Below are 27,430 nucleotides of genomic sequence, written 5' to 3'. Positions count from 1 at the left end.
GGTCATGGGGGTTGAACTCTGGACTTGGGCTCTGTCCTTGCGCTCTTCAGCTCAAGGCTAGTGCTCTACCACTTAAGCCACAGCACCACTTCCAGTTTTCTGGTGGTTAATTGGAGATAAGAGTTTCAGGGCTTTTCCTGCCCAGGCTGGCTTTGAACTGTGATCCTCAGTTCTCAGCCTTTTGAGTAGCTAGGATTATAGGCATGAGCCACTAGCACCTGGCTTAAATTTTATGTTTACATAATTTGTCTATGTTCATGGTTTAGTCCTTTGGAATCTTACAGGACACCGCTTCATCTGGAGGAGAGCCCACTGTTTACCTTATTCTCCTAAGATGTATCTGTGAGTGGTTCCTGTTACACCTTCACAGGTACAGGACACATGTCAAATTAGTGATCAAAGGAGAAACAATTGTAAGCAAATTCATAAACATAAAGATGAATAAGTCCTGGATAGGATTCAAGTCTAAAAGCATTTAGGTGATGTTAAAAGTGAACTCTTAAGCTAAATGGAATACACAAGTGCATATCAGAAAATACAAAGTAATCAACTTTTCACTACTTTTATTTGTTAAACAGTCATATCCACAAAGTGAGTTTTCCATAGTACATTCATTGGGTGTGTTCCTTGTCATTTTGTGGCATCCAGGATCCTGGTTGGAAGGTTTTACCAGTGCTGGTGGGAGCCTCTGAGGGTTCTTCCTTTCCAAAGTGTGGAGCAGAGGCATGCCCTTTAATCTCAGTTTGCACAGGTGGAGGCAAGAGCTCTTCCTTCATCTCTTTACTGAGCAGTTTTTCTTTCTCATAAAAATCTTGGCTTTTTCTTTTCATTTCTTCTCTATATTTTTCATTCTTTAGTATTTCCTGCATACAGTTACAAGTGGAATAAATTAAAATTCTAGTCAAACACCAAAAAGAAAGGATTTCTATAACAAAACAAAAATATAACAAAAATATAAAAATGAAATTTGCTTTGTATTTGAATGTATACAATAGAAGTTTGAAAAGACTATTTGATTATTTATCAGTATTAAAAAGTCCATAATTTTATGTTATAATAGAAAGATGATGGAAGGCCACAGAATAGAAATATTTATTTACCCAAGGAGTGAAACAATTTAGCATGAAATAGTACACAAAAGTATTTTAAGACACTCTGTGAAAGATTTTCTAGGTTTAACTATATCTGGCTATATAGTGCATCATTAGTGGCTATTTTCCTACTGCAGGGGAGAAGCTGTGATAATCTTAGAAAGATACTCCTACCTGCCACACTTTCACTGTGGAGATTAAAGCATGAATGCCAAGGCTGATTCAAGCCCCGCTTATGCTTATTTCCCTCCCTCTAGGTGGTTCTGGTGAAGACAAGAAGGCAGAGCTCAGTATGTTGCAGATACTAGCTCCAGGGAGAGTTTGCTATGGAAATGCTTCCTCAAATCAGTGCAAACCATTTGTTCAGTGAAGGTGTTTTTCAGATTTGCTATTCTGACTAGAACCATCTAAACTAGAAATTATAATTAATCTATTTTTATTGCTGTGCTTCATTGAATATAAGACTGCCACTTGTGCATCATTATTAGATGAACCACTAAAAGGTTCTGGGGTAAGATGGCAGAATAGTAGTATATGCTTCATGGGACTCTGAGTGGCAAGAATCAGGAATTCAACTCCATAAATATGAATCCTGGAGATAACAGACTAGCAGTCCTAGCTAGTTCTTACAAGCTTTAAATTCAGTATGGAGATTTGTCTGAACATGACTCCTGCACACTAGGCTAGTTTTAGAAAAGAAATCCTTACATCACAAATCACCTCTCAGTGCTAAAACCAGGAGCCATCTTGAAGAGGAATCTATCATTGGAGACTAAACTATTCTGAGGATCAGAAAACATGCAACAATAAAAATTCAGGCCCTCTGGAAGAGACACACTGCTGCACTAAATAGGGGAAGAGCCACAAAAGATAGTTGTGGAGAAGGAGAGGGTTAGCATTGAGCCTAAGAGGTTTGAGAAAACTAGAGGGCGATGTGGTTGTTGGGCGAACCAGTTTTATGTGGATTAATACTGGGTCCAGGTCTGACAGTGTGAGACTGAGGCTGGTAGACATGGACATAACTCCCTTCTATGCTGAGTATAGAACTCAGTCATCTGATCGCTTCACTGGCTCTCTGGGGGGGGGGGGGTCAAGGGATAGTCCATGGCTTAGAGATCTGCCATAGTACTGAGTGTACAAATTAAGTTCTTCTGGAACGAGTGGGTAGCTATCTTACCCACATACTGCTGAAGATCATTAAGGCTAATGGTGACACTAGGTACACATTAAAAGAAATCAAAAGAATAAAAAACAAATCCCCTGAACTTGCCAAATACGTATTACCTCACCATAGGCCCAACCATAATCCTTAACTACTCTGGCCTACCAGAAAATTCCAGACAGGACTCAGCCTACTTTTACCACCTACTTTTCAGTAGAAGCTTAGAGTGACAACAGGCCTCAGCTTTGACACACTATCCTTGGCACACATGGTAGATTCCAGTATTGTAAGACCTGCAAAGAAGCTTCTATAATTCTAACACCTTATTAAGAAGAAATTTTTGACTTATTCTTCTCTTCTTTTATTTCATCTAATTTTATTTCTATTTTCTAATCGGATTTTCATCTAACTCTTCCTCCTCGTTCACTTTTCTTTCCTTTTTTACTGATGATTCTTTCTTTTTAATTTTTGTTATAATTCATTTTAACATTTATTAATTTTAACCTTTATCCTATATTACTTTTACCTCTTTCTTTTCTATGGTTATTGGTGGCACAGTTGTGTTTAAGTGTTTTTACTGTGTTAATATATCAGTTTCTTCCCTATGTAGTTGTTAGTGTAGTTTGTTTTCTCCTTTCTGAAAGATAGTAGAGATGGAGCTCTTAAGAGTAAGCTGCTGGGGCTGGGAAGGTGGCTCAGTGGTAGAACACTTGCCTTGCATGCCTGAGGCCCTGGGTTCGATTCCTCAGCACCACATAAGCAAAAAGAAAAAAGCCAGAAGTGGTGCTATGGCTCAAGTGGTAGAGCGCTAGCCTTGAGCTGAAGAACTGAGGGACAACGCCTAGGCCCAGAGTTCAGGCCCCACAACCGGACCAAAAAAAAAGAGTAAGCTGCTAAGGGGCTGGGAAGGTGGCTCAGTGGTAGAATGCTTGCCTTGCATGCATGAGGCCCTCGGTTCGATTCCTCAGAACCACATAAGCATCAAAAGCCAGAAGTGGGGCTGAGGCTCAAGTGGTAGAGTGCTAGTCTACAGCTGAAGAGCTGAGGGACAGCACCCGGGCCCAGATGTTCAGGCCCCACGATCGACAAAAAAAAAAAAAAAAAAAGAGGAAGCTGCTAAGAAGTCCCTTATATAACAGTGAAAACAATATGCATCCCTACATATGAATAAATCTCCACATAAGAACATGAGAAATATGAAAAAATCAAGATTTTAATTCTGTAATGGAATCAAAAGACATTCAACTGTATAAAATGCCATACAGGGATGGAGTGTAGCTCAGTGTAAGCAAAATGCTTACCTAGCAAGTGCAATGTGCTAGTTAGTGTTCAATCCACAGTACCAAAAGAGAAAAGACAAATACAGTAAAAATTAATGCCAAAGAATTCAAATGATTATATCATAAAATGATCAATGAATTTAGTGAGAAAAAAGAATTAAAATGCTGATTGAGTTAAGTGAGACAATACAGAATATAAAGAGTAATTCAAAGAAATATAGATTCTAAAAAAATAATCCGAAAATTTGGAAATGAAATGCTTAAAAACTCAAACATCTCTGGTGAAAGGCTTACTAACAGACTAGATCAAGTAGAAGAAAGAATATTAGGGTTGAAACCACAAAGAGGCAGGTACAAGTGGCACATGCTTGTAAGTCTAGGTACTTAGGAGGCTGAGACATGGAGGATTGTGGTTCAAGGTTCAAAAACAGTCAGGGCTGTTTTTAAGAGACTCCGTATCTAAAAACTTGTAAAACGCTGGACAGAAGGCATGCTCAAGTGGAAAAGCACCAGCTGTGAACATAATAAAAACTGAAAGTTTTAGACCCTGATTTCAAGACTCTGTACTGGAACAAACAAACAAACAAAAAAACATAGGTTAAAAAAAAATTAGAAATAGGGCATACAAACCTTTGAATACTTGGTATAGACAAAGAAGCAGAGGGCCAAGCTAAATGTAAAGGAAATCTATTAAAGGAAATAATACCAGAGAATCCATAAAATCTTGTAAAAAGATATGGACACCCAGATATTGAGGCATTTAGAACACTAAATAGACCTTAAGAGGACCATAAAAGGATCCTTCCGCCTCATATTACAGTAAACTATTAAAAGTGCAGTGCAGAGAAAGAATATTGGAAACTGCAAGAAAACTGAGTAATTTATAAAGACAAACATATTAGAATAACAACAGATTTTTTTCAGTGTAAAGTCTAAAGCCTAGGAGAACATGAGGGGTTTATTTAAACTCCTGAAAGAAAATAACTACCAACCTAGATTGATGTTTCCAGCAAAGTTATTCTTCAGAATTGAAAGATATAAAGACCTTCCAAGTTAAGCATAAACTCATGAGCACTAGACCAGTATTTCAGATATACCTAAAGAAAATCTTACATGTAGAACAGGTAGCAAAACAAATATAATCATGAGAACACAGGAAAGAAGGAATCTCACTAGAAATGTAGACAAGCAAATGAAATTAAGAAAGAACCAAACAAAACTCAGTAACCATCAAAACTCAAAGACAAACACAAAGAGGACCAAACAGATTATTCAATACAAATAGAAGCAAACAACAAAATGACAAAAACCTTTCAATAATAACCTTTGAATGTAAACAGTTTTAACTTTAGAATTAACAGAGACAGGAGACTGGTTGGTTGGATTAGAGAAGACTTAATAATTTGCTGCCTGAAACTCACTTTCCCCACCAAATACAGATACTGGCTAAAAAGACTGAAAACAATATTTAAGTAAATGGAATCTGACAGCAAGAAAAAGTAGCTATACTTATATCTGACAAAACATTTCAAGCTAAAATTGGTATGAAGACACAAAGAAGGTTACCTCATGTTGACAAGGGGAACAAACCACAAAGAAGATGTAATGCTTGTAAATATAATTCACTGAACATTGGAGCATCCTATTTTATAAAACAAATACTATAGGACCTAAAGGGGAAGATAGACCCAAATATAATAATAGTGGATTGGATTATACTTTTACTAATAGACAAATCAACAAACATCTAATTTAATTATAGATCAAATGTACTTATCGACATCTATATAATATTTTACCCAACATTGGCACATTGTTTTCATCAGCACACTGACCCTTGTCCAAAATGGATACTTTAGGTCACAAAGGAAGTTTCAACAAATATCACAAAACAGACAATTTGTTGCATCATCTTAGAATATAATAAAACTAGAATTCAATAACAAAAGAAATTATGCAAACATATGGAAAATAATTTTTTTTAATATACAATGGGTCTTCCAAGAAACTGGAAACACAACACAGCAGAACCTGTGGGACACAGGGAAAGAAGTTGTAAAGATGGAAGTTTATAGCTATGGGAACTCACATTAAAGCAGTTAAAAAACAAAACCAGAGAGATTCCAAATAACTTAAAAATGCATCTCAAGATCTTAGCAAAACAAGAACAAACCAAACTTTCAATTAGTAAAAGGAAAGGAGCAATAGTGGTCAGGGAAGGAATAAATAGAAACAAAAAGAACAATACAAAAAATTAATAAAACAAGGAATTGGTTCCTTGGAAAGGTAAAGAAAATTGACAAACCCCAAGCTAAACTAACCAAAAGATAGAAAGAAGACCCAAATAAACTAGAATGTAATAAAATAAAAATAATGATAGTAAAATACCACTAAAATTCATGAGATCATTACAGAATACTAAATAAAAAGTATATGCTAATTAATTAGAAAATAGTGAGTAAGCAGACACATTTATGGACACATATGACCTATCAAAATTAAAGAAAATATATGATTGTGGCTTGTGGGAAGAAAGGTCTGATATTCTGCCTGAACAAAGAAAAAAGAAACATACCTTTAAAGCATGAAATAAAAAAGTAATTACATACTTTATCTTTATTAAAATTCCTTTCTCTGTCATAATGATCTTTTTCCTAAATGGATGAAAAAATTTTGATTTTTTTGACAATCAGTATTTTCTGGCTTTTCTTTAAGAACATATGTCATTTATAATGTGAAGATTAGAATGCTGAAGTAACTGACTAATATCTGACAACATTGACAAAAACAAGTTCTCTCAAGTTATTTTTAAATTTTGACACTTAAAAAAAATGACAATTAAGAGTCCATCAGTGAGCCATGAAGGGTAAGTGATCCCAGCACCTAGGTTTGAAGCCTGAGGAGCTGTGGGGGTGACAGGACTCCATGATTCTGAAAGCCATACGTGTTTTCAGGGAAATTTTTATCCATCTGTTTCTGATTCATTAGCACTTAACTTATCAAAATGTTATTCCATGAGATATTTGAAGTCAAAGACACCATGTAACAGCCTATTTAATGAGCCTAAAGAGTTTTTTACTCTCTTATGAGAAAGATATAAGAAGTTTTCTCTCCTCTTTTCTCTCACTCACATCCTATATAGTGATTCAGACTATGAAACAAATCTTTGGAAAAGCACATGAAGTCTGGGTATGGAGATTGACCAATATGATCTTTCTCTAGGTTTCTCCTGTTTCAGAGCTTATTCAATCACCATATACCACACACCTTTTTGGAGTTTCAATTCCTTTATCTGAAAATAGGAATGAAGTTAATTTAAAACAGTTTGCTGCTGGGTGCTGGTGGCTCATCCCTGTAATCCTAGTTACTCAGGAGGCTGAGATCTAAGAATACCTATTTAAAGCCAGCCTCAGCAGAAAAGTTGGTGAGACTCTATTCTCACCAAAAAAGATGGAAATGGAGCTGTAGTTCAAGTGGCAGAGTGCTATTCTTGAGGAAAAAACCCTCAGGTACAGTACTCAGGCCCTGAGTTCAAGTCCCAGAAGCAGCACAGAAAACAAACAAAAAACAAAAACCCCAGCCTGTTTCCTAAGGGTGTTGACAATTAACTACACAGTGATTATGCTTTTATAAATCTACAATGTCAATTGGAAATATCTTTTCTCCTATTTGTTCCTCTTACCAACTTCTAGAGTTCTGGGGAAGGATGATAAGTGTACATGGATTACAGAGTCTTTCATATTGGAATGTAGGCCAAACAGTATTATTGGTTTGAAAGCAAGTGTCATTGGTATGTGACTGTGTTTATGTTATTTATACCTCTGTTACTCTGACAAATACTCTTCATATTGTTAGGTCCTCTGAAAACTTTTTTTTTTTTTTTTTTTTTTGCCAGATATTAGGCTTGGACTCAGGACCTGGGCACTGTCCCTAAGCTTATTTTGCTCAGGGCTAGCACTCTACCACCTGAACCACAATGGCACTTCCAGCCTTTTTTATGTGGTACTGAGGAATCGAACCCAGGACTCCATGCATGCTAGGCAGGCACTCTACCACTGAGCCACATTCCCAGCCCTGAAAACTTCTTAATAGTGATTAAGAACATGGGCTCTGAAGCCAGACTGTCTGCATACAAGCCCTTAATGTGACTACTGGCTACCATACAGGAGAGCACAGATACAAAACATTTCCACCATTGCAAAAACCCTCAGTGGGAATGTACCGCTCTAGATTGATTCCAGTAAAACTTAAACCTCCAAAAGGTTGGGCTGTTTCACATGTTAATTAATAGTCCTTCAGAACAAAACACACTATTTTCTAAAGAGAAAAAGCAAAACCCACTGTTCATCATGCTAGCAAGAAGTGAAGAATGGTGACCCAAAGCAATCAACAGAAGTGGAACCAGAAATGACTGGATTAACAAGGACTTTACCATAGCCAATGTCCAAAGATTTAAAAGAAAAATAACTATTAAGAAGAAAGAGCCAGATGCCAGTGATCCTAGCTACTCAGGGGACTGAGATCTGAAGAATTATGGTTTAAGGTCATCTCAGGCACAAAGTCCAAGAGATTCTATCTCTAAAGTCACCCAGAAAAGAAACTGGACTGCAAGACTGGCTTAAATGGTACTGAACCAGCTAAGTAAGCACACCAAGGAAGCACAGACTCTGATATGGGTAGGGGGTGGGGTGGGGTGAGGCGAAGCAAAGAAATGGTAACAATGAAAGGGAACCAAATGGAACTTGTTCAGGTGAAAAATAAAAATGTTTAGTATGATAAATTAAGTGGACTGCTTAAACATCACACTATGGAAAAAAAAAGAACTGTGAATTGGATTAGTGATTAGACACTGTGGAAACAAAGCAATGTAAAATACACAAACTGAGATGAGAGATTTTTGTTTTTAAAGTGAACAGAGCCTCAGTAAATGGTGGAACAATATCAAGTGGTCTAATACACAAGGAACTGGAGTCACAAAAAGAAAAGGAAGTAACTGAAAATAGTCATGTAGGTATAATATTTGTATATCCAAAAGGCTTAATAAACTCCAATCAGAATAATCATAAAAACCAAAGCAAGGGCTGGGAAGGTGGCTCAGTGATAGAGCGCTTGCCTTGCACGCATGAGGCCCTGGGTTCAATTCCTCGGCACCACATAAGCAAAAAGCCGGAAGTGGTGCTGTGGCTCAGGTGGTAGAGTGCTAGCCTTGAGCTGAAGAGCTGAGGGACAGCACCCAGGCCCAGAGTTCAGGCCCCACAACCGGACCCAAAAAAAAAAACAAAGCAAGTCAAAATTAAACTGATGAAATAACTAATGATAAAAAGAAATTCTTTCACTAATTTTTGTTTTTTTATTGTTACTGTAAAGGAGGGGGTTACAATTTTATAAGTCAGGTAACATGCACATTTCTTTTTGGACAATGTCCTCCATTCCCTGAGAAATTCTTAAACTACCGAAAAAAATACAAGGAAAAAGAAACATCACTGAGTTGCAATGCAAGCTTGAAAGACACAAAAATGACTTAAAAGGCTTCAAGAAAAAATCTTCCAACTTAGAATCTCATATTTTGTAAAATATCCTGTAAAAAAATCAAGGGATTTTTTTTTTAGACAAGAACATTTTCAGACAAAGGCTGAATCTGTAACAAATCAAACCTCTACTATAAAAAATGTAAAGGAAATACTTCAGGAAAAGGAAAGTGATACACCATATAAACTGGAATAAGCCCCACAAAAAGAGAGTACAGGAAATGATGAGAATTGAGAACTTCATTGCAGAGATAATCAGCACACTGCTAGATACTGGATATCTTAGGACTATGTCCATCTATTCCCGATTCACTGAGAGTATGGGAGACATCATTACACTCTATAGTGAAAGTACTGCTAAGCTTTTGAAACTTACTGTGACATTGTAACAGTACTCTTTCTTATTACCTCCCCACTTCTGTCCAACAAGAAGTCTGGGCTCACCATACCTTCCAAGTAGTAGCGCACTGTCTTCACTCCCTCCAACTTGCCTGGAACAATATGTGAACAATGGTCCTTGTCTTTCTGAAGCTCAGCTTCATGCAGCTAAACAATCAGAAAGTCATTCAAGTACTCAGTGTTCAATAATATCATTCTTTACCAGTTTCATTGTCAGTATTGACAATGAAGAAAATGAGCTGTCATCAGTGGTATATATTAAATGCTTGAATTTATATATATTTTCTGTGTCAAACTGTAACACCAGTACAATGAAGGATAAGGAAAAGAAAAAGCAACTGCTACTTGCTCAGTCTCTCAACAAGCTTACCACTGTTTGTAACATAGATAATAGCTATTTGTTGTATAGCATTAAATAATTCAGTAACACTCAAGTCTTTCATATGCCATGACTTTGTTAAGAGCTACCATAAGGGCACTTATGGTAGCTGCATCTATCTACTCAGTATTGTAAATTGCATCAATGGTAATGCCAAAAGCTTTTAAACTTTTTTTTTTGTAAAGCTTAAGTATTCAGTCTACTAGGACATGTAGTTCATTCACAGACACTAGTGAAATGAGATATATTCAGTCAAGAAGTATTTCAGTAATGCTTTATATATACATATATATGATGATGATACTGGTATAAAATTAATGTCAAACATAAGATTCCTTGATAATAGACATCAAACTTATTTGTATTATTTATTGGGAAGGGAAACTGGGGTCTCACAAGTGCCACTACACTCTACCACTAAGTTTATATAATTTCTGTATTATCAATAGACATGGAAATGGAACAGAACTAATGTTCATTCCTTATTTGGGAATTATCACTTGTTTGAGAGTGCTCTGAATCTAACTAGGAAAAGATTCAAATCTATGCAAGTTGAATCCATACATACATGCCACACCTTCATATAGATTTGATATCCATTGCCCCTTTAGAGTTTAGTATTTATTAATGGTCTCCATTTTATTTCAAGTATTTGAGAGTATGTTCACATTTATGTTCAAAACACAAGACAAAACCTAAATATAGTGTAAAATAAGTTTAGTAGAGCTTCATTTTTAGAAAGTCTTCTGAATTATAAAAGAACAAGAAAAGACTCAAAAGTTGATCTTAGGTCCACGATACTGGGTTCTTATTAGTTAAATCTTTTTAAGACTCATTTATAACATTGAAGTTATATCATACACAAAATATAAGAACTCCAATTTATAAAGTAGAACTCAAAATTACAACATCTTTAATATCTACTGGAGCTAGATATATATTTTGAAAGCACATATAGGATAAAGATACAATGGAACTTTTGGTGTTAGAGAAACAGCAACTTTATAGTACATTTTAGATTACTAAGTATGTTCTCCAAATCCATATTTTTACCTCTTATTAGACATATAGGATAAATTAGACTACTAATGAATAACTGATTTTATTGACTATTAAGCATTTTAAAGGATGAATGCATTACCTTTGAATCAATTAAATTTTTTGAATACTAAAGGATTTAGTAAATAGATTAGAAGTTAAATTTGTCTTGAAGCATATTTCTGAAACCCATACAATATGTGCCAGACAGGTATAACCATCTTACATTATATATTAGAAATACAGCCCTCATACAGCAACTTAATTATAATGGGAACTTGATGTTTTAAGATGTTCCAAGATGAATTTTTTCAGGTCTCATGTATGTTCTTCTTATAGTTAATTTTATAATGCTGAGAAATAATAATTCAGGTTTACTAAACACTACAGTGGTATCTAAGCTTGAAAATAAAGCCAAATTCTTTAATTAAATTACACTTTCTAGTTTTGACAAGTTGTAATTCCAGTTATTAGTGGGGTGCTACTACATGCTAGCTACTCAATAGGCTAAGACCTGGAGGATCTCAGCTCAAAGCTAGCCTAGGAAGAAAGTTTTCAAGACTCTTTCTCCAAAACTGCCAGCAAAACAATGGACTTGTGGGTTAAGGGCTAAGTGGTATAAAATGCTAGCTGTGAACAAGAAAGCTGACTAAAGTGAGAAGGCTGATGCTCAAGGCCCAGTTCCCCGACCACGTCCCCCCCAAACTAAAAGGGGTACACAGGTAGAGGGAAGAAGGATGAGCAAATGTAGTCATTATGTAAAATGCACATTATGTATCATATACATGATGATGTACATAATGTAAATCAATATACATTATGTAAAAGTTGAACTCTAATTTGAGGATAGGGATAGGATTGGGAAGGATGAGGAGAACAATGGGAGGGGGTGACAATGATCAAGATTCACTGTACACATAACCTGAGTTCTGAAATTGAAACTCCTTTTTGCAACTACTTAATAAAATAGAGTTTTTAAACAAGAAATATTAAATAATAAGATCATCATTTTTAATCTAGGAAAGAAAGAATAAAACAGGGTATGCTTCGGTCCCCCAAGGACAATTAGTATTAAGACCCAAAACAAGTCCTGATCGATTAGTAATAAAAAGGAACTTAATCTTATCCAGATGGTAGTAGGAACCAAAGGGTAAATAAATGACAGCACTTAGGTTAGTATGCTAGCAATGGGTTGCTAAGAAATCTATTAGAATAAAACAACAGCCAAGCGGGTTATGTTTTAGCAGACGTTGCTCCTGCTATGTTTTCTTGCCAATCACTAGTGTGCCTCTGCCAAATCAATGTCATATTTAATTTATTCACATTCAAATTTATTGCAAACAACCTCTGATCACTTACAATGATGAAAATATACACTGAATTTTGTTGTTTTGACATACTTTCTTGAACTTTCCTCCTTTGTTTTTTTCTTCAAAACATTTCTAATTGAAGGAAGTTGATCTCAGTGATTTTTGCTATTTGAGGGGACAACTGTAAGGTTTGTTCATATTCTTTGTTGGCTAGGAATTTCTGGCACTGAGTTTTCTATCTCTGAACTTGAGCCAGATTAATTATTAAATCTTGAAATGTCACTAAAATGAGCTAATCACAGAGCTCAAGTCATTAACAGTTTTGCAGGTGGTATTTCCTTTAATAAAATAAATGAACTTCTACACAATGAAAAAAAGTACCTCTGAGCATAACGACACAATTATTTAATTGAAAAGTTAAACATGAATAAAAAATAATTGGAGTCATTTACCTTTAGTTCTATTTAATTGAGCTATCCTGGTGGGAGACAAGGGAAACCTTACTCCCTTGTGTGAGAAGGGGAAAGACCGTAATCCCTGCAAAAAAAAAAAAAAAAAATCTGGTCTCCATAGCTTTCTGGGCTTGGCCTCTGAGAGTGGGAAAGGCAGGAGCACTGGAGGAAAGAGAAGGCTCCATCAGTGAGTGACTGCTAACTTTATAGAGCTGCTAAGTAACAGGAGCTATAGGGAGAAAAGAATTCTCTCCTATCCCAAGAGGGGAAAAGAAGGATTGGAAAACAAGTGAGATACAGAGAAGCTGCAGCTAAGGTCTTACAAAACTTCCTATGGAGAATAAAAAATGTAGTGACCATTAAAGTGAAGAGTCCATATAACCCAAGGAGCACCAAGATTTGCTGGCAGTCTCCAGAAGCGGAGAGTGACATAGAGTAGATTCCCTCAGAGCATCCAAAAGGAACCAACCTTGGGGATGCTTAGTCTAGATTTCACACTTTGGCTTTTCAGAACTCTGTGTTCCAGATATATAGCCCAGGAACTACCGGAGCATAGAAGATGTTTATCAATGGCTCTAAATCTTCTGTTCTCTGTTCCTGAAAAGGGAGGATTTTAATCTTCTTGTGAGGATGTAGCAATTTGAATAAATCATGGAGAATATTATACACAGCCCATAGAAACCTGGACATAGGAAGCTGCAGGTAAACATCATGAGCAGGTCAGTTGACTTGAGGGACCAATATACTGATTTCAGACCCTCGCTTTAGCCTCTGAGTAGCTGCAGCAGAAGCCGTCACTCATAGGGACCAAGTTACTGCTGCAAGTGGTGGAAGTGAATAACAGAGAAGGTGCCAAAAGACAGCAAGCTCAAGAACCGAGGCTAAAGCAGGGCAAAACAGCCTCACCTAGTACTAAAAGGTACCTCCTACAGTGGGAGAAAGAGTTCAAAGCCTAGGAAGCTGCAGCACTGGTATACCACAGCAGTTGCAGCAGGAAGGAGGAGAAGAGGCCTGGCAGAGATGACTGTCCTCCACACCTACTTTCTGAAGAACTAAGGTGAAGTCCCAGAAAACCTTTTGGTCTTCCTATGAAACATCCAGACAAAAATCCAGCCTTTTATGGTTAATCGAAATAAAAGTCTCGTAAACTTTCTTACCCAGGCTGGCTTTGAACCATGACCCTCAGGTCTTAGCCTCCTAAGTAGTTAGGATTACAAGCATGATCCACTCATTGGTGCCTGGCTCTTTATTGGGGATGAGTACTGGGGATTAAACTCAGGGCCTCACACTTTCGAGGCAGATGCTCTACCACTTGAACCACACCTTTAGCTCTTTTTCTGCATTGGTTATCTTTGAGGTAGGGTCTTGCTTTATGTGATCGCTGGCCTGGGCTATGATCCTGCTACTTGTGCTTCCCCTTGTCATAGGAGATAACATTGTACACTACTGCATTCTGGTTGAGAAGGAGTCTTGTGAACTTCTCCTTTTAGGTCTGGGCTGGTCTCAGAACTGTGATCCTCGACTTTCAAGTATCTAGGATTACAAGCTTGAGCCACAGTTTTATAATATTATCTGAAGATATTTAGGTTTTGGACTTTGAGCAGAACAGAATTTCCAGATAAAGATGTACAGTTACCTTTAAATTTCAGACAAACAAACAACTTAGTATTTATGTCCTAAACATTATAGACTTACTCTTCAACTTAAAATTTAATGGTCTTCATTGTGTTTCTGTTTGTTTAATCTGGCAATCATAAATAGGAGAATTACATGATTATATTTTATTTTGAAACTATGACTGGCAACTGTAGAAACTGGATTGGAGGAAGGCAAGCCAAGAATAGAGACATCAGTTAGGATGTTACTACAAAAATGCATATACAAAATCATTAGGACAGGAACCAAGACAATGGATGTGAGATGGAAAGGAAGAGTCAGATGAAAGTAAGGGAGAAAGTCTTGGTTACAAGTATAGAGATGAAGGAGACCAGAAAGATGACAGCTGATGGTATTAACCATGATAGGAAGTACAAAAAAAAAGCACGGTTTCATTTTCAACATAGCAAATTTGGGATGTCTGTAAAATATCCAGGTTCTTGTATCAAACTGTTAGCTCTATCTTTTTGGTCAAAGTTCTAAACATTTCACGTTTCAAGAAGTTCTTCAGAACTCAATTCTAGGCCTGGTCTTTCCATACTACTTAAAACAATTTTTTCCTTTTAATTTACAAGTTTAATATTATCTCAGCACATTAAGTATGTTACCAGTGAATTATAAATCTATCTATAACTATCTAATCTTAGAGTTGGATGTTTAGTAGACATTTTTATTTAAGTATGACAAAAATCACTGAGGCTCAGAAGACTACCTTAAGGTAACATAATTAGCCTACACTTGAAACAAGAGTCTGCCTCCACTGTGTTCTCTTTTCCTACTAATTACTGCCTCGTACAGCTCTCAACAAGCCGCACATATGGCTCAGCGTATCAGTGCTATCTAACTCCAGTGTTTCCCCAACCCATGGCAAGTATAACTCATTTTTCTGTCTCTTTTACGTGTAAGGGAAAGGGAGGAGAAACAAGCGCCAGAAACAAGACAGCCAGCTAGCTATCCACTATATAAGTCAATTATTACGCTCAAAACAGTATCTGTGACATATCAACTGCATACCAGTGGATGGAATGAGAGAAAGAGTTGGGGGAGGTTAGGTGCCCAGGGGAAGTTGGTTGCTACTAGGATGTCCTCATGATAGAAAGCAAAGGCCTTTGCAACAATGAAATGTACAAGATGCTATGTCAAAAAAACGAACTTTACAAGTTTGACAGGGAGCAGGGAATGGGAGGACAGGGATGGTAAGGGGAAACAAAGGAGGAGGCAACAATGCTTGATAAGAAATGTACTCATTACCTTGCTCATGTAATTGTAACCCCTCTGTACAGTATTTTCACAATAAAAAAACTTATTAATATACAAATAAACAACAAAGAAAGAAAGCAACACCTTGGCCAGCAGTGGCTAAATCATTAAAACTGTTCCTACTTTCTCCTTCCACCCTACATCTGTATCCACCTAGCACTATGTCTGATCAATTCCTCTTTCAAAATGTATCTTAAATGCATTTGTCCCAGCATTCATTGCAGAGTGACCTTTCATGTCACTTTCAACTCACAAACCTTTAATGGGTTCTTTAAAAAAAAAAAACCACCTCAAATTTGCTTTTGACAGATAGGGAGCTATTCTAATGAGATCCTTCTTTAAAAAGACTTCCTTTCCAGCCACAATGAGTGCTGTTACCAGGCAGCCTGCAGCAGCCCACAATTTTAGCATGTATCCCAACTGCAGAGAACTGTCTCTTTCTGTTGGTTTCCTGGGGCAGCCCATGTCCAGTGGCTAAGTGAAACAAACAGGGACATAAGGGCCTAGTCACACCAACCAGGAACCCATGTAGGAAGACTTTCGATAAGCAGTACTTGCTCTAGGTTCCTCACTAAGTTGGCTAAACATGTGCTGGGGCTGCATAACTCTTGGATTTTGTCCTGTGCACTCTATTTCCTTCTGCTTCCTTTTATTTGGATAGCTGATTAATATCTTCTACCTTCAACTCCATCTATGTCTGCTTCTGAAGAACCAACCTCGACGAGGCCCCAGGTGACCTGATTACTGACAACCTCTCCGATCCCATGGTATGTCCCTTTCCCCTTTGTCGGCTTCACTGGCTTCTTTCCTATTTTTCAAACATACGGCACGTCAGCCCCCTTTTGCTTTTTGCCAAAAGGCTGGATGAGCCTCATGCTTAAGGGGAGACTAAAGAAGATAGCATCCTTGGCCAAACTATTTAAACATTTCTATGGTTCCATAGTCAAAGCTATACAACAGAGTATAAGAAAAGAAATTTAGTGTCCATCCTTGTTTTATCACCCAGTTCACATTTTCCTCCTATCACTGCAGTTATCTATCTATCTATCTATCTATCTATCTATCTATCTATCTATCTATCTTTCCTCCTTCCTTCGTGTGTGTGTGTGTGTGTGTGTGTGTGTGTGTGTTGGTCCTGGGACTTGAATTCAGGCCCTGGGTGCTGTCCTTGAGCTATTTTGCTCAAAGTTTGCACTTTACCACTTAAGCCACAGCCCCATTTCTGGCTTCTTGCTGGTTAATTGGAGATAAGAATCTAAGGGACTTTCAGGCCTGATCTAGCTTCCAACCATGATTCTTGGATCTTAGCCTTCTGAGTAGCTAAGATTAAAGGTACCCAGCTTCTATTCTTTTATAAAATAGGTAAACCTCCCTCTGTCTCTGTCTGTCTGTCTGTCTCTCTCTCTTTCTCCTTACACAAAAGGTATTGTCAACTGTTTTCTATGATCTTTTTTTTTTGTTTTTTTGAGGCACTGAAGTTTGAACTCAGGGCCTACTACTTGTGCCACTTTGCCAGCATTTTTTGTTTCTGTTATTTTTTAGATAAGGTATTGGTTTATGTTCTGACTGGCTTGTATTTCAATCCTCTTATTTATGCTTCCTCATGTAGATGGGATGACAGGTACACATCAACTCACCCAGGTGAGATGGAATCTTTCTAACTTTATGCCTGGACTAGCTTCGAACCATAATCCTCCAGATCTCAGCCTCCAGAGAAGCTAGGATTACAGGCTTGAATCACCATTCTGGCCTTAGTTTTCTCACCTGACAAGATGTCATGAAGATAATTTCACAACAGTCTATCTTTGTCATTCATTTTCAGCCTTTTCGGATTCTATCCTATGGCCACACTTGGCTCATTAATAGAACCAATTACATATTTTTTCCAATAACTTTGAGTGGATTTTTAGAAGTTATATTGCTAGGGCAGAAGACAGATGCACATATATTTTGTTGACCATAAGGAAATGGGGTTTTACATGCCCTTTTTGTATTTTTCTTTCTTACTGTCCCCCATACACAGTGTCTGGAACAATGCCTTGTACATAAGAGATAATCCATACAGACATGATGAATGAATGCATTTGGCTCTGTATGTGCACTTATTCACTGGTGAATGATCAGATTAAGTTTGTATGCTCTATTGGTATTACAATTACAACTTTAAACTTAAATCATTATTAAGCAAGTAATGATGTCTTATTCCATCATTACTAAAACAAATTCTGGTTCCAAATGACTTTATAGCCTTCTCTTTGTAATGCTGAAAATGCCTTTAGATACCAAAAATTGAGAAAAGATAGTCACAGATTTGTTCTCTTGGGAAGTGATGCTAATTGAAAACCAGTGTGATAGATACTTTTGAAAATTAAAAAAAAATATTTCTCTTTTTTTTGGTGCATTCTTCACTTGTCTACCATTAGATATAAGTTTCTAAGTTTCTAACTTTGGCAGAGGGTAAAAATAAGAAAGCTTAATAATCAGTCATCTTTTTTGTGGAATGCAACCACTATTTTTTAGGCAGTGTTAAAATGATGGTTAGATTGTCTGTATAGTGCACATTAAACAATTTGGCAATGTAACACATCTTCAACAACAGCACAGTGTGACAGATTATAACATACCCTCCTCCATAGCATCTATGAGTGAGTGAAACTTGAAAATAGGTGAATGACATCTCTGAAGGCCTATTGGTGGTGATTTTCCAAACTGGCAGGAATGCTATGGGAAGGTAGATGGGTAAGTGATTATGAAACTCAGGCTCTATCATGTATCCTGCCCAGGCAAGCCAAGCATTTCCCTTCCTATTATGAGATTGGAGAAGGTAGGTATAAGAAGACTGACGCTAAAGCATAGGGTGGGGGAGTGGGAAGGGCGGGAGAAGGTGGCCCTGCTATAGAAGTACAGCAATGACTATAGCAGCATTAACAGTACCACCAGCTGTAGGCAATGTGGTAAGCTCTAACAGGCAATTGGGGCAATAACTATACTGGGAGAGGAGCAGAATTCTCTGAAGAGTAGTAGCTGATGAAACCAGTTGAAATGGTATTATGGGAAGGAGAAGAGGTAAACGGGAGGAACCACAGTAGCATCTCTTCTCCTTAGAGAAACTGAATAGACTAGGATATTAATTAGTATTTCAGAATGAGGTCTAAAGTTCAGGCAATCAAGTGTAAGCTTACGCGAGTATTAATGGAGCCACGCTTTCTTTAAGATTGGTGCCAAGAGGCAAAAAAAAAAAAAAAAAGGTTCAGAGATGTCCCAGATGCCCTACTGATGGAGACAAGATGATAAAGAGTCAGGTGAGGAGTCTCATATGAGTAGGGGGAAGGTATCAAAATGGTCATGGGTAAACAAGAACACAGGAGAAAGGGAAACAAAAGCAAATGAGGAGCACATCAGGAAACCAAACTTTCAATACTATTGAGCATCTATTTTGTGACACAAACTGTTCTAGAGCCTACAAATACTACAGCAACCAAACCGCTTTAACGAGGCTTAAATTCTTATAGGAAGAGACCAACTACAAACAGACAAACGATAAACAGCTGACTGTCTGCTGTGGCCATATACTCCTCATTTAATCAGCCCACTCTTTTGTCTGCTAAGAAACAGGAGACATAAATAGCAGGAGAGTATTTGCAAAAGGATAAACAGCTTCAAAACATTTTCACCCCTTTCACAATGTTCTCCCCTCCCCACCCTTTTCAAACTGCAAATTGCCTTCTCTTTTTCCTACAAAATGCTTTAAAAAATAAACGTGGAAATTGCTATACTTTTATATGTACTGTTAGTGCAGAAGAGGGCTGTATGTGTAGCTCAAGCAGCAGTGCCTGCCTAGTAAGTGCAAAACCCTGGTTCAAACCCCATTACTGATCCCTTTCCCCCAAATAAGGTAGATACAAAACATACTGTTTTATGAGTTGCTTTTCACTCAGTATTTTCAGATATATATTATCCTTAATGGCTATTAGTTGCTAAACTTCCACTGTACAGGGAATGTACTGTGTTCCTATACCTTCGTGATAATATACCATAGTTTTAAAAATTATTGTATTTAAATGATAATCCAGTTTATTGGCAAAAATATCCATCTGGTGATGAAAACAGAAATTGTTTTGTAGAAAATATTATTAGTGAGGTTATTTTCAACAAACACAAATGAAATGAAATGTTTTTATGATAAATTGCCATGTAACTTGGCAACCATCAATAATGCAATTAGTCTAACTTTGTAGGGGAGACAATTACTGAAATCTTATGCTTATTTGTCCTCACTAAATATACCTTCTCCCTGTCTGTAAAAGAAAGACTGTCAAAACAGATAATTATAGAAAGGCTAGAAGTAGTTTGAAAGAAGACAGGACTTGCAATAAATACTTTATTTTCCTTCTTACTAACTCACCTTATATCCAACGTGCAATATGAAAAATATTTAACTTCCATTAATGCTTATCAAGAACTACACAGATGAAAGATAACTAGACAACTTTTTTTTTTTTTGGCTAGTTCTAGGGCTTCAACTCAGGACCTGGGCACTGTCCCTGAGCTTCTTTTTGCTCAAGGTTAGCACTCTACCACTTGAGCTATAGATATACTTGCAGCTTTTTCTCTCTATGTGGTACTGAGGAATCAAACCCAGGGCTTCATTCATGCTAGGCAAGCCCTCTACCCCTAAGCTACATTCTCAGCCCTAAACATCAATTTTTAAAGTCAAATATTTTTCATACTGTGAAAGAAAAATACATAATTTAAAAAGATAAATTAAGGAAACATAGATTTAGGGCAATTATTTTAAGAAAAATTGCTTCTGAGCTAATTATACAAAGAATATATAGGATTAAGATCACACAGGATTTAAAAGGTAACTAAGATAACCTATGTAATCAAAATCAAAAGAATCAATTAGCAACAAATATAAACAGTTATTTCTATCCTTCCTTCCTTCCTTCTTTCCTTCCTTTCTTCCTTCATTTTTTTGGGAACTGAACTCATTGCCTTGTGTTTCCTATGCAGGTAATCTACTACTTGAGGTACATTCTCAACACATTAGTAGTCATTTCTAAATGTTCAGTAAATTGAGACTATCACAGTGAATACTTAGCCAGCAACAGGCTTATCTTCCACTTTGGGTGATGTGTCCAAGTAATCTCAAGATCTGATAATTCTAATTTTTAAATTAATTTACCCATGCAATTTAAAATATAGATTTTATTTTTATTTTTGTAGGACCATTTAATTAAATATTAAAGCCAAGTTATTAATGTGGGCCTTGACTCTAAAAGTTTTTAAAAGATTACTGCTTTTAAAATAACAAATACAAGTACCCAGCTTCAAATTTAAATGATGCAAAAGGATTTAGAATTTTCAAAACAACATTCCTGTCCCACATGCTCAAATGCCTACTTATCCTCCCAGACTTAACCACTGTGTTCTTCTAGAGATGCTTTTTTGAAATACAATTTTAAGTTTTCTTAGCTATCCTAGAACATCATAAAATACCACGTGAGACTTTAATATGACATAACATTAGTCTACTATCCAAAGGTGTATTACTGTAATGGCCAAATTAAGGGCATAGAAAGAGAGTTGTCAGTGGTTAGGTGATGAGAATTACAAACCATCAGAGGGTTTATGAATGGCAACAATCATAATTCAAAATATGTGTCAGCAGGTAGGTAATTTCTGATTCTATTGATACCAAATTCTGATATCAAAGTTTTCTCCTAAAAACAGTGCAAAACAAAAATAGTAATTAAGAAACAAAGATAATTTAGAGCAAAACAAATTTTGAGATGGAAGAGTTAAGACAATAAAAATGAAACTTAAAAACCATTATTATAGAACACTGTATCTCCAAGATAAAATTCTTTTGTAATCTTACATTTAAACAGAAATTCTTAGAAATTGGAGACAACACCTATTAAAAAACAAACAAATATAAAATACCAGGCAGCTTAAAGCAAGCAAGAAAAGAAATAATAAAATAATTTACATAACTGCCTTGTTAGGTTAGTCCAGGAAACTGCTAGCTATACCATCAAAAGAGCAGGATAGCACTTTTTAAATATTTGCTAAGCTGAAATGAGGTGGATATTATGACTGCCTCTTCCTCATAATGTTATTTTGTACCATCTGGCAGATCACTTTCTAGCAAGAAGAGAGCATTGAGCAAGGATACTTACTTTTAAAAACTTAACACATTTTTCTGATTATAGATAAATGTACCTTGACACAACGAACTCATAAAATATATAAAAGCTTAAAAAAGAAAATAGCAATCAAGCCGGGCGCCAGTGGCTCACGCCTGTAATCCTAGCTACTCAGGAGGCTGAAATCTGAGGATCGTGGTTCAAAGCCAGCCCGGGCAGGAAAGTCCGTAAAACTCCATCTCCAATAAACCACCAGAAAACCGAAAGTGGTGCTATAGCTCAAGTGGTAGAGTGCTCGCCTTGAGCTGAAGAGCTGAGGGACAGTGCTCAGTCCCAGTGTTCAAGCCCCATGACCAAAAAAAAAAAAAAAAACACCCCACCAAAACAGAAAATAGCAATCAATTAACCAATGAAATATTTCCTTCCAGTGTTTTTACACATACCTAGACTAACTCCTTAACAAAATAAAAGCCAGTCAGGTACTAAGAGTACACACTTGTAATCCTAGATACTCAGGAAGCGGGTATCTAAGGATTGCAAAAAAAAAAAAAATTAAGCTCATATACCATATTTTGTAATTCTACTTTAAAAAGTTTAAATAGGTTAAACATGGAGCTGGGAAGGTGGCTCAGTGGCAGAGTGCTTGCCTTGCATGCATGAGGCCCTGGGTTTGATTCCTCAGCACCACATAAGCAGAAAAAGTCGGAAGTGGTGCTGTGAGTCAAGTGGTAGAGCGCTAGCCTTGAGCTGAAGAACTGAGGGACAATGCCCAGGCCCAGAATTCAAGCCCCTCAACCGACCAAAAAAAGGTTAAACATACAAATATGACATTAAATTCTGGAAAAAGGCCAAGCCAGTTGACTAATTAGATTCACATTTACACCTCCATTGCTAATTGTGATAACTCGTTTGAATTAAGGCCTCCAGGGGTTAATTAACCAGTAGCGTTCATCGATAAGAGATAATGTACTTAGATTTTACAAGTGTGAGCAAATTTACAAGCCTCACACTTCCCAATAAAAATATAAAGTCCAGAAAACTTCTCCCATCAGTGTAGCCTTAGTTATGAATTGTGGGCTAGGGATGTGGCTTAATAACTGGTCATGTGCTTGGCATGTGGTCCTGGATTCCATCCCCAGTACCATAAAAATAAACAAATGAGAATTGTCTTACAAAATAGAAGCTCAAATAAAATAGCAATTAATGTGTTAATTGTTGTTTTCTGTTTAAGGAAACTTGTAGAGTATGCTAATATGAAAAGTATGCTAATACAAAAACTTTGTAAAGTATGCTAAAATGAAAACAAAGTAGAAAGATGGATTCACATTATCATAGCCTAAAAGTTAATGCCTAAAAGATTAATGACATTCTTGTAAGTAGAATTTTTTCACTGGTGATACCTTCCTGACCAGGAAGACTTAGAATTCCTGAGCATTCCAAACCCAATAGCCTTCAAAGCAAGAAATGTAAGTAAAAGCTAATTATCATCATGTGATACTTTTGTGTGTCAACTGGCTATGCTGTGGTACCCAGGTAACTATATACTTCTTGGGAAAGAAATTATTCAACTCCTGCATGAGATAAACTGCAGGTATATCTATAAGATAAGCCAAGCTTGTTATTGAAAAATTAACCTCTCATGGACCTGGGCAAGTACTGAATAACATTACAGAATTTCATTCCACTAAGATGATTCTGGCCACAAAAATTCCAAGCATATCACATACACAAACACAATTTCAGTAATATTCCTAACCATTGTGTGCTGGCAGATTCAAAGTGCACTCAAATTACAAAGTGGGCCTAGTGAATTTACTTACTTGGTACTGACCATTTGCATGTTGAGCTCCTGTCTCCTGAAGAAGATAGGAGCTCTATTTTTTTTAATAAGTTTTTTTTATTGTGAAAATACTGTACAGAGGGGTTACAGTTACATGAGCAAGGTAATGAGTACATTTCTTTTTTTTTTTTTTTTTTTTTGGGTCCGGTTGTGGGGCCTGAACTCTGGGCCTGGGCGCTGTCCCTCAGCTCTTCAGCTCAAGGCTAGCGCTCTACCACTCGAGCCACAGGACCACTTCCGGCTTTTTTCTTTTTGCTTATGTGGTGCTGAGGAATCGAACCCAGGGCCTCGTGCATGCAAGGCAAGCGCTCTACCACTAAGCCACCTTCCCAGCCCCATGAGTACATTTCTTAACAAGCATTATTGCCTCCTCCTTTGTTTTTCCCCTACCATCCCTTTCCTCCCACCTCCACAACCACATTCCCCCCCACACACACCTGAATTGTAAAGTTTGTTTTTCCACATATCGTCTTGTACATCTCATTGTTACAATGGGTCAACCTGTATCCCTATTTAAACAATGTGTTTTTCCCTTCCCCCCTCCCCCAAATTATACCAACGTCAGATACAGTGAAAACAGGGGTTATACCACAGGGGAGGGACATACAAAGCAAAAAAAAAAATCACTGGTACCTTATAAATATGTTAGAAACAATAGCAAGCAAGAAAAAAAAACTTGGTAGAGCTAACAGCGTATGAATGGACCAACAGTAAGGACATGGTACTGAGAGAGTGAAACAGGAAAGGAAAGACAATCAGAGTAAAGTTGTACTCTGCTCACTGCTCACTGCTCTGGGCCCTTCTAAGAAGGTGTGTCATTATGACTTAACTAATTGTGTGGATGTGCTGTATGTAAATGCTTGAGAGGTGGAAAGGGAACTTCCATACCTTAGCTCCAGTCCGTCCCTGGGCATATTAACCTTCTCATGCTCTATCCCATGCCATGGGGCCAGGGAAAAAACAACGCACATCCAGCAGAGTTGTGGCAAGGTCAAATTCTGTGAGCAGCTGGCTGAGAACAGGAGGATTTGAGGCATCTCATATGGGGCTCTTGGGTGCTTGCTTCTTTTCTCATTGAGATTGGGTATTTAAATATCATGTTGACTTGTGGGGCAAGGGAAGTAAACTGGGAGAGAGCAAAGGAAGGGGTGACATTGTCCAAAAAGAAATGTACCCATTACTTGATTTGTGGAATAGTAACTGCTCTGTATACCACCTTTCTAGTAACAATAAAAATATTTAATAAAAATAAATAGCTGAGCACTGGTAGCTCACGCCTGTAATCCTAGCTACTCAGGAGCTGAGATCTAAGGACTGCGGTTCGAAACCAGCCCAGGCAAGAAAATCTGTGAGACTCTTAACTCCAAAAACTATTCAGAAAAAGTCAGAAGTGATGTAATAGTTCAAGAGGTAGATGGAATGCTAGCCTTGAGCAAAAAATACTCAGGGACAGCACCCAGGCCCTGAGTTCAAGCCCTACACTGACAAAAAAAAACAAAAAATTAATTTAAAACAAAACCAAACACAAAAAACCTTCTAACCTTACTGAGCATTGGTGGCTCATACCTATAATCCTAACTATTCAGGAGGCTAAGATCTGAGGATCCTGGTTCAAAGACAGCCCAAGAAGAAAAAGTCTGTGAGAAACTCTAATTAACCACCACCAAGTCAGAAGCAGAGATATGGCTCAAGTAGTAGATTGCCAGCCTCGAAGGGAAAAAGCTAGGGGAGAATGCCCTAGCCCAGAATTTAAGCTCCTCTACTGGCTCAACGATGACAAAAAACAACCAACCAAACAAAAAGACCCCTGACCCCACTTTAATTCCATAACCTTTTCAATTTGGATCAAAGCCAGTTTTTACAATCTGAATGAGTCTTGCCTTAGTAAATGATGACAATACTTGGAAGGACAACTATTCAGAATATGTTTAATATATACCTAGAATAAAAAAAAAATCTTTGGCCAGGTGCTGGTGGCTCACGCCTGTAATCCTAACTACTAAGGAGGCTGAGCTCTGAGGATCACCGTTCAAAGGCAGCCCAGGCAGGAAAGCCCCTGAGACTCTCATATCCAATTAACCACCTGAAAACCAGAAGTGGTGCCATGGCTCCAGTGGCCACTTCACCTCAAGTGGCTTGCCTTGAGGTGAAGAGCAGAGGGACAGTGCCCAGGCCCAGAGTTCAAGTCCCATGACCGACACACACACACACACACACACACACACACACACACACACACACACACACACACACACACACACACACACACACACACACACACACACACACACACACACACACACACACACACACACACAATCTGAGCAGAAATCTAAAAACAATAATATGTTATTTATACAACTTATACATAAAATCCTTTATATTTTATTCCTCAAAAAAAAAAGTTCAAAATTGTGAGAAAAAAATATGTTAAAAATAAACCAAGGACAAGCTTGGTCTTTCTGAGAATGGCAGATCCTTGAAAGTTACATACTCATTCTTAGTAAGACCATGTACAACCAATGTTTTGGAAACCACAAATATTTATTAAAAACCAATATAAATACTTCTAGAATAGTTGATAAATAGCCAATTAGAAAGACAGAATAACTTTTTGCTTAATAACACCTCACTCCAGTTAGAATGGCCGTTAATGGGAAAACTAACAATAACAAATGCTGGTGGGGATGTGGCCAAAAGGGAATCCTATTACAGTATTGGTGGGAATGTAAATTTGTTCAACCACTCTGGAAAGCACTCTAAAAGACTAAACATAGAGCTTCCCTATGACCCACCAATTCCACTCTTGGGTATTCACCTAATGGACCAAAATCCAGGCCACACTAAAGACACCAGCACATCCATGTTTACAGAAGCATTTTTTACCATAAAGATATAGAATCAACCTAGATGTCCCTCAGTGGACGAATGGATCAAGAAAATGTGATACATATGCACAATGGGATTCTACTCCTCCATCAGAAAGAATGATACTGTACTTTGTAAGGAAATGGAAAGACTTGGAAAAAAAATCACATTAGGCAAAGTAAGCCAGAGCCAAAGAAACATAGGCTGCATGATTTCCCACATTTGTGGGAACTAGAATGTGCCTATAAACCTACAAGTAAACACACAGAATGACTAAGATAAATAAATAATAATAGGACATGAAAAATTATAAAATCTTTAGTCACTAACATGCAGAGGCTAAAGGAGGCTATGCATAGGAATGGTGAAAAAGGCTCAATAGCCATGGACAGTTAATCATATTAAATAATATTCTATGAAATGAACTCCAAGAAAAGGAAGAAAGACATTCTTTAGTTGCCATTGTTGCTGTTTTTTCTTTTTGTCTTATTTGTTTTTTTGTATTTGGGAAGACACATAAAAGATGGAACAAGGATGAACAAATAAAACAGTGATATCACTAGACACTATGTGGAAAATGAACTGGATAGCTTATGGGTGGGGATGGGAGGGATGGGAGGGAAAAACTGAGAGAGAGCGATGGAAGGGGAGACAAGGTTCAAAAATAATCAGGTTCTGATTGTACTTGATTCCTGTAACTGTAACTCCTCTGCATATCAACTATACAAAAGCAAAACAAAAAAAGAGTAAAGATTCAGGAACTCAAAATATTGAAATGATCCACTTTTCCTTATAACTACAGTTTCCTAAAAATGCATTGCACAGTCTCTTAATTTTCACAGAACTGGACAGGTCACTACCAAAGAAAGTACATAGAAAGAAAAGGGAGGTTACATCAATAAATTTGTTTTTATATTAATTTTTAATAAAATAGAGGAAAAAATCAAGTACAGTAATAGCAGTGGTAAAATCAAATAGTTACAAAAGTGCTCAGCTGTTGACAAGTGTTCAACGC

General features: G+C 37.1%; 1 protein-coding gene across 2 annotated transcripts in view; it reads right to left on the bottom strand.

Annotated features, from left to right (window-relative positions):
- Positions 1–548: 548 nt before the first annotated feature.
- Positions 549–27,430, bottom strand: part of Ndufaf2 (NADH:ubiquinone oxidoreductase complex assembly factor 2) — a 109,904-nt gene continuing 83,022 nt past the window's right edge. For both annotated transcript variants that reach the window (XM_070041238.1, XM_070041239.1), the window contains exon 4: positions 549–863. In XM_070041238.1, coding sequence (XP_069897339.1) covers positions 612–863 — 252 coding nt within the window. In that variant the 3' untranslated portion in view covers positions 549–611. The remainder of the gene's footprint in view (positions 864–27,430) is intronic.

This window comes from Dipodomys merriami, unplaced genomic scaffold, assembly GCF_024711535.1.
Source record: "Dipodomys merriami isolate MVZ:Mamm:240054 unplaced genomic scaffold, mDipMer1.0.p SCAF_30, whole genome shotgun sequence".
Classification (NCBI taxonomy): Eukaryota; Metazoa; Chordata; class Mammalia; order Rodentia; family Heteromyidae; genus Dipodomys; species Dipodomys merriami.
The sequence above is the reverse complement of the archived record's forward strand: the minus strand, read 5'-3'. Positions and strand labels throughout refer to the sequence as shown.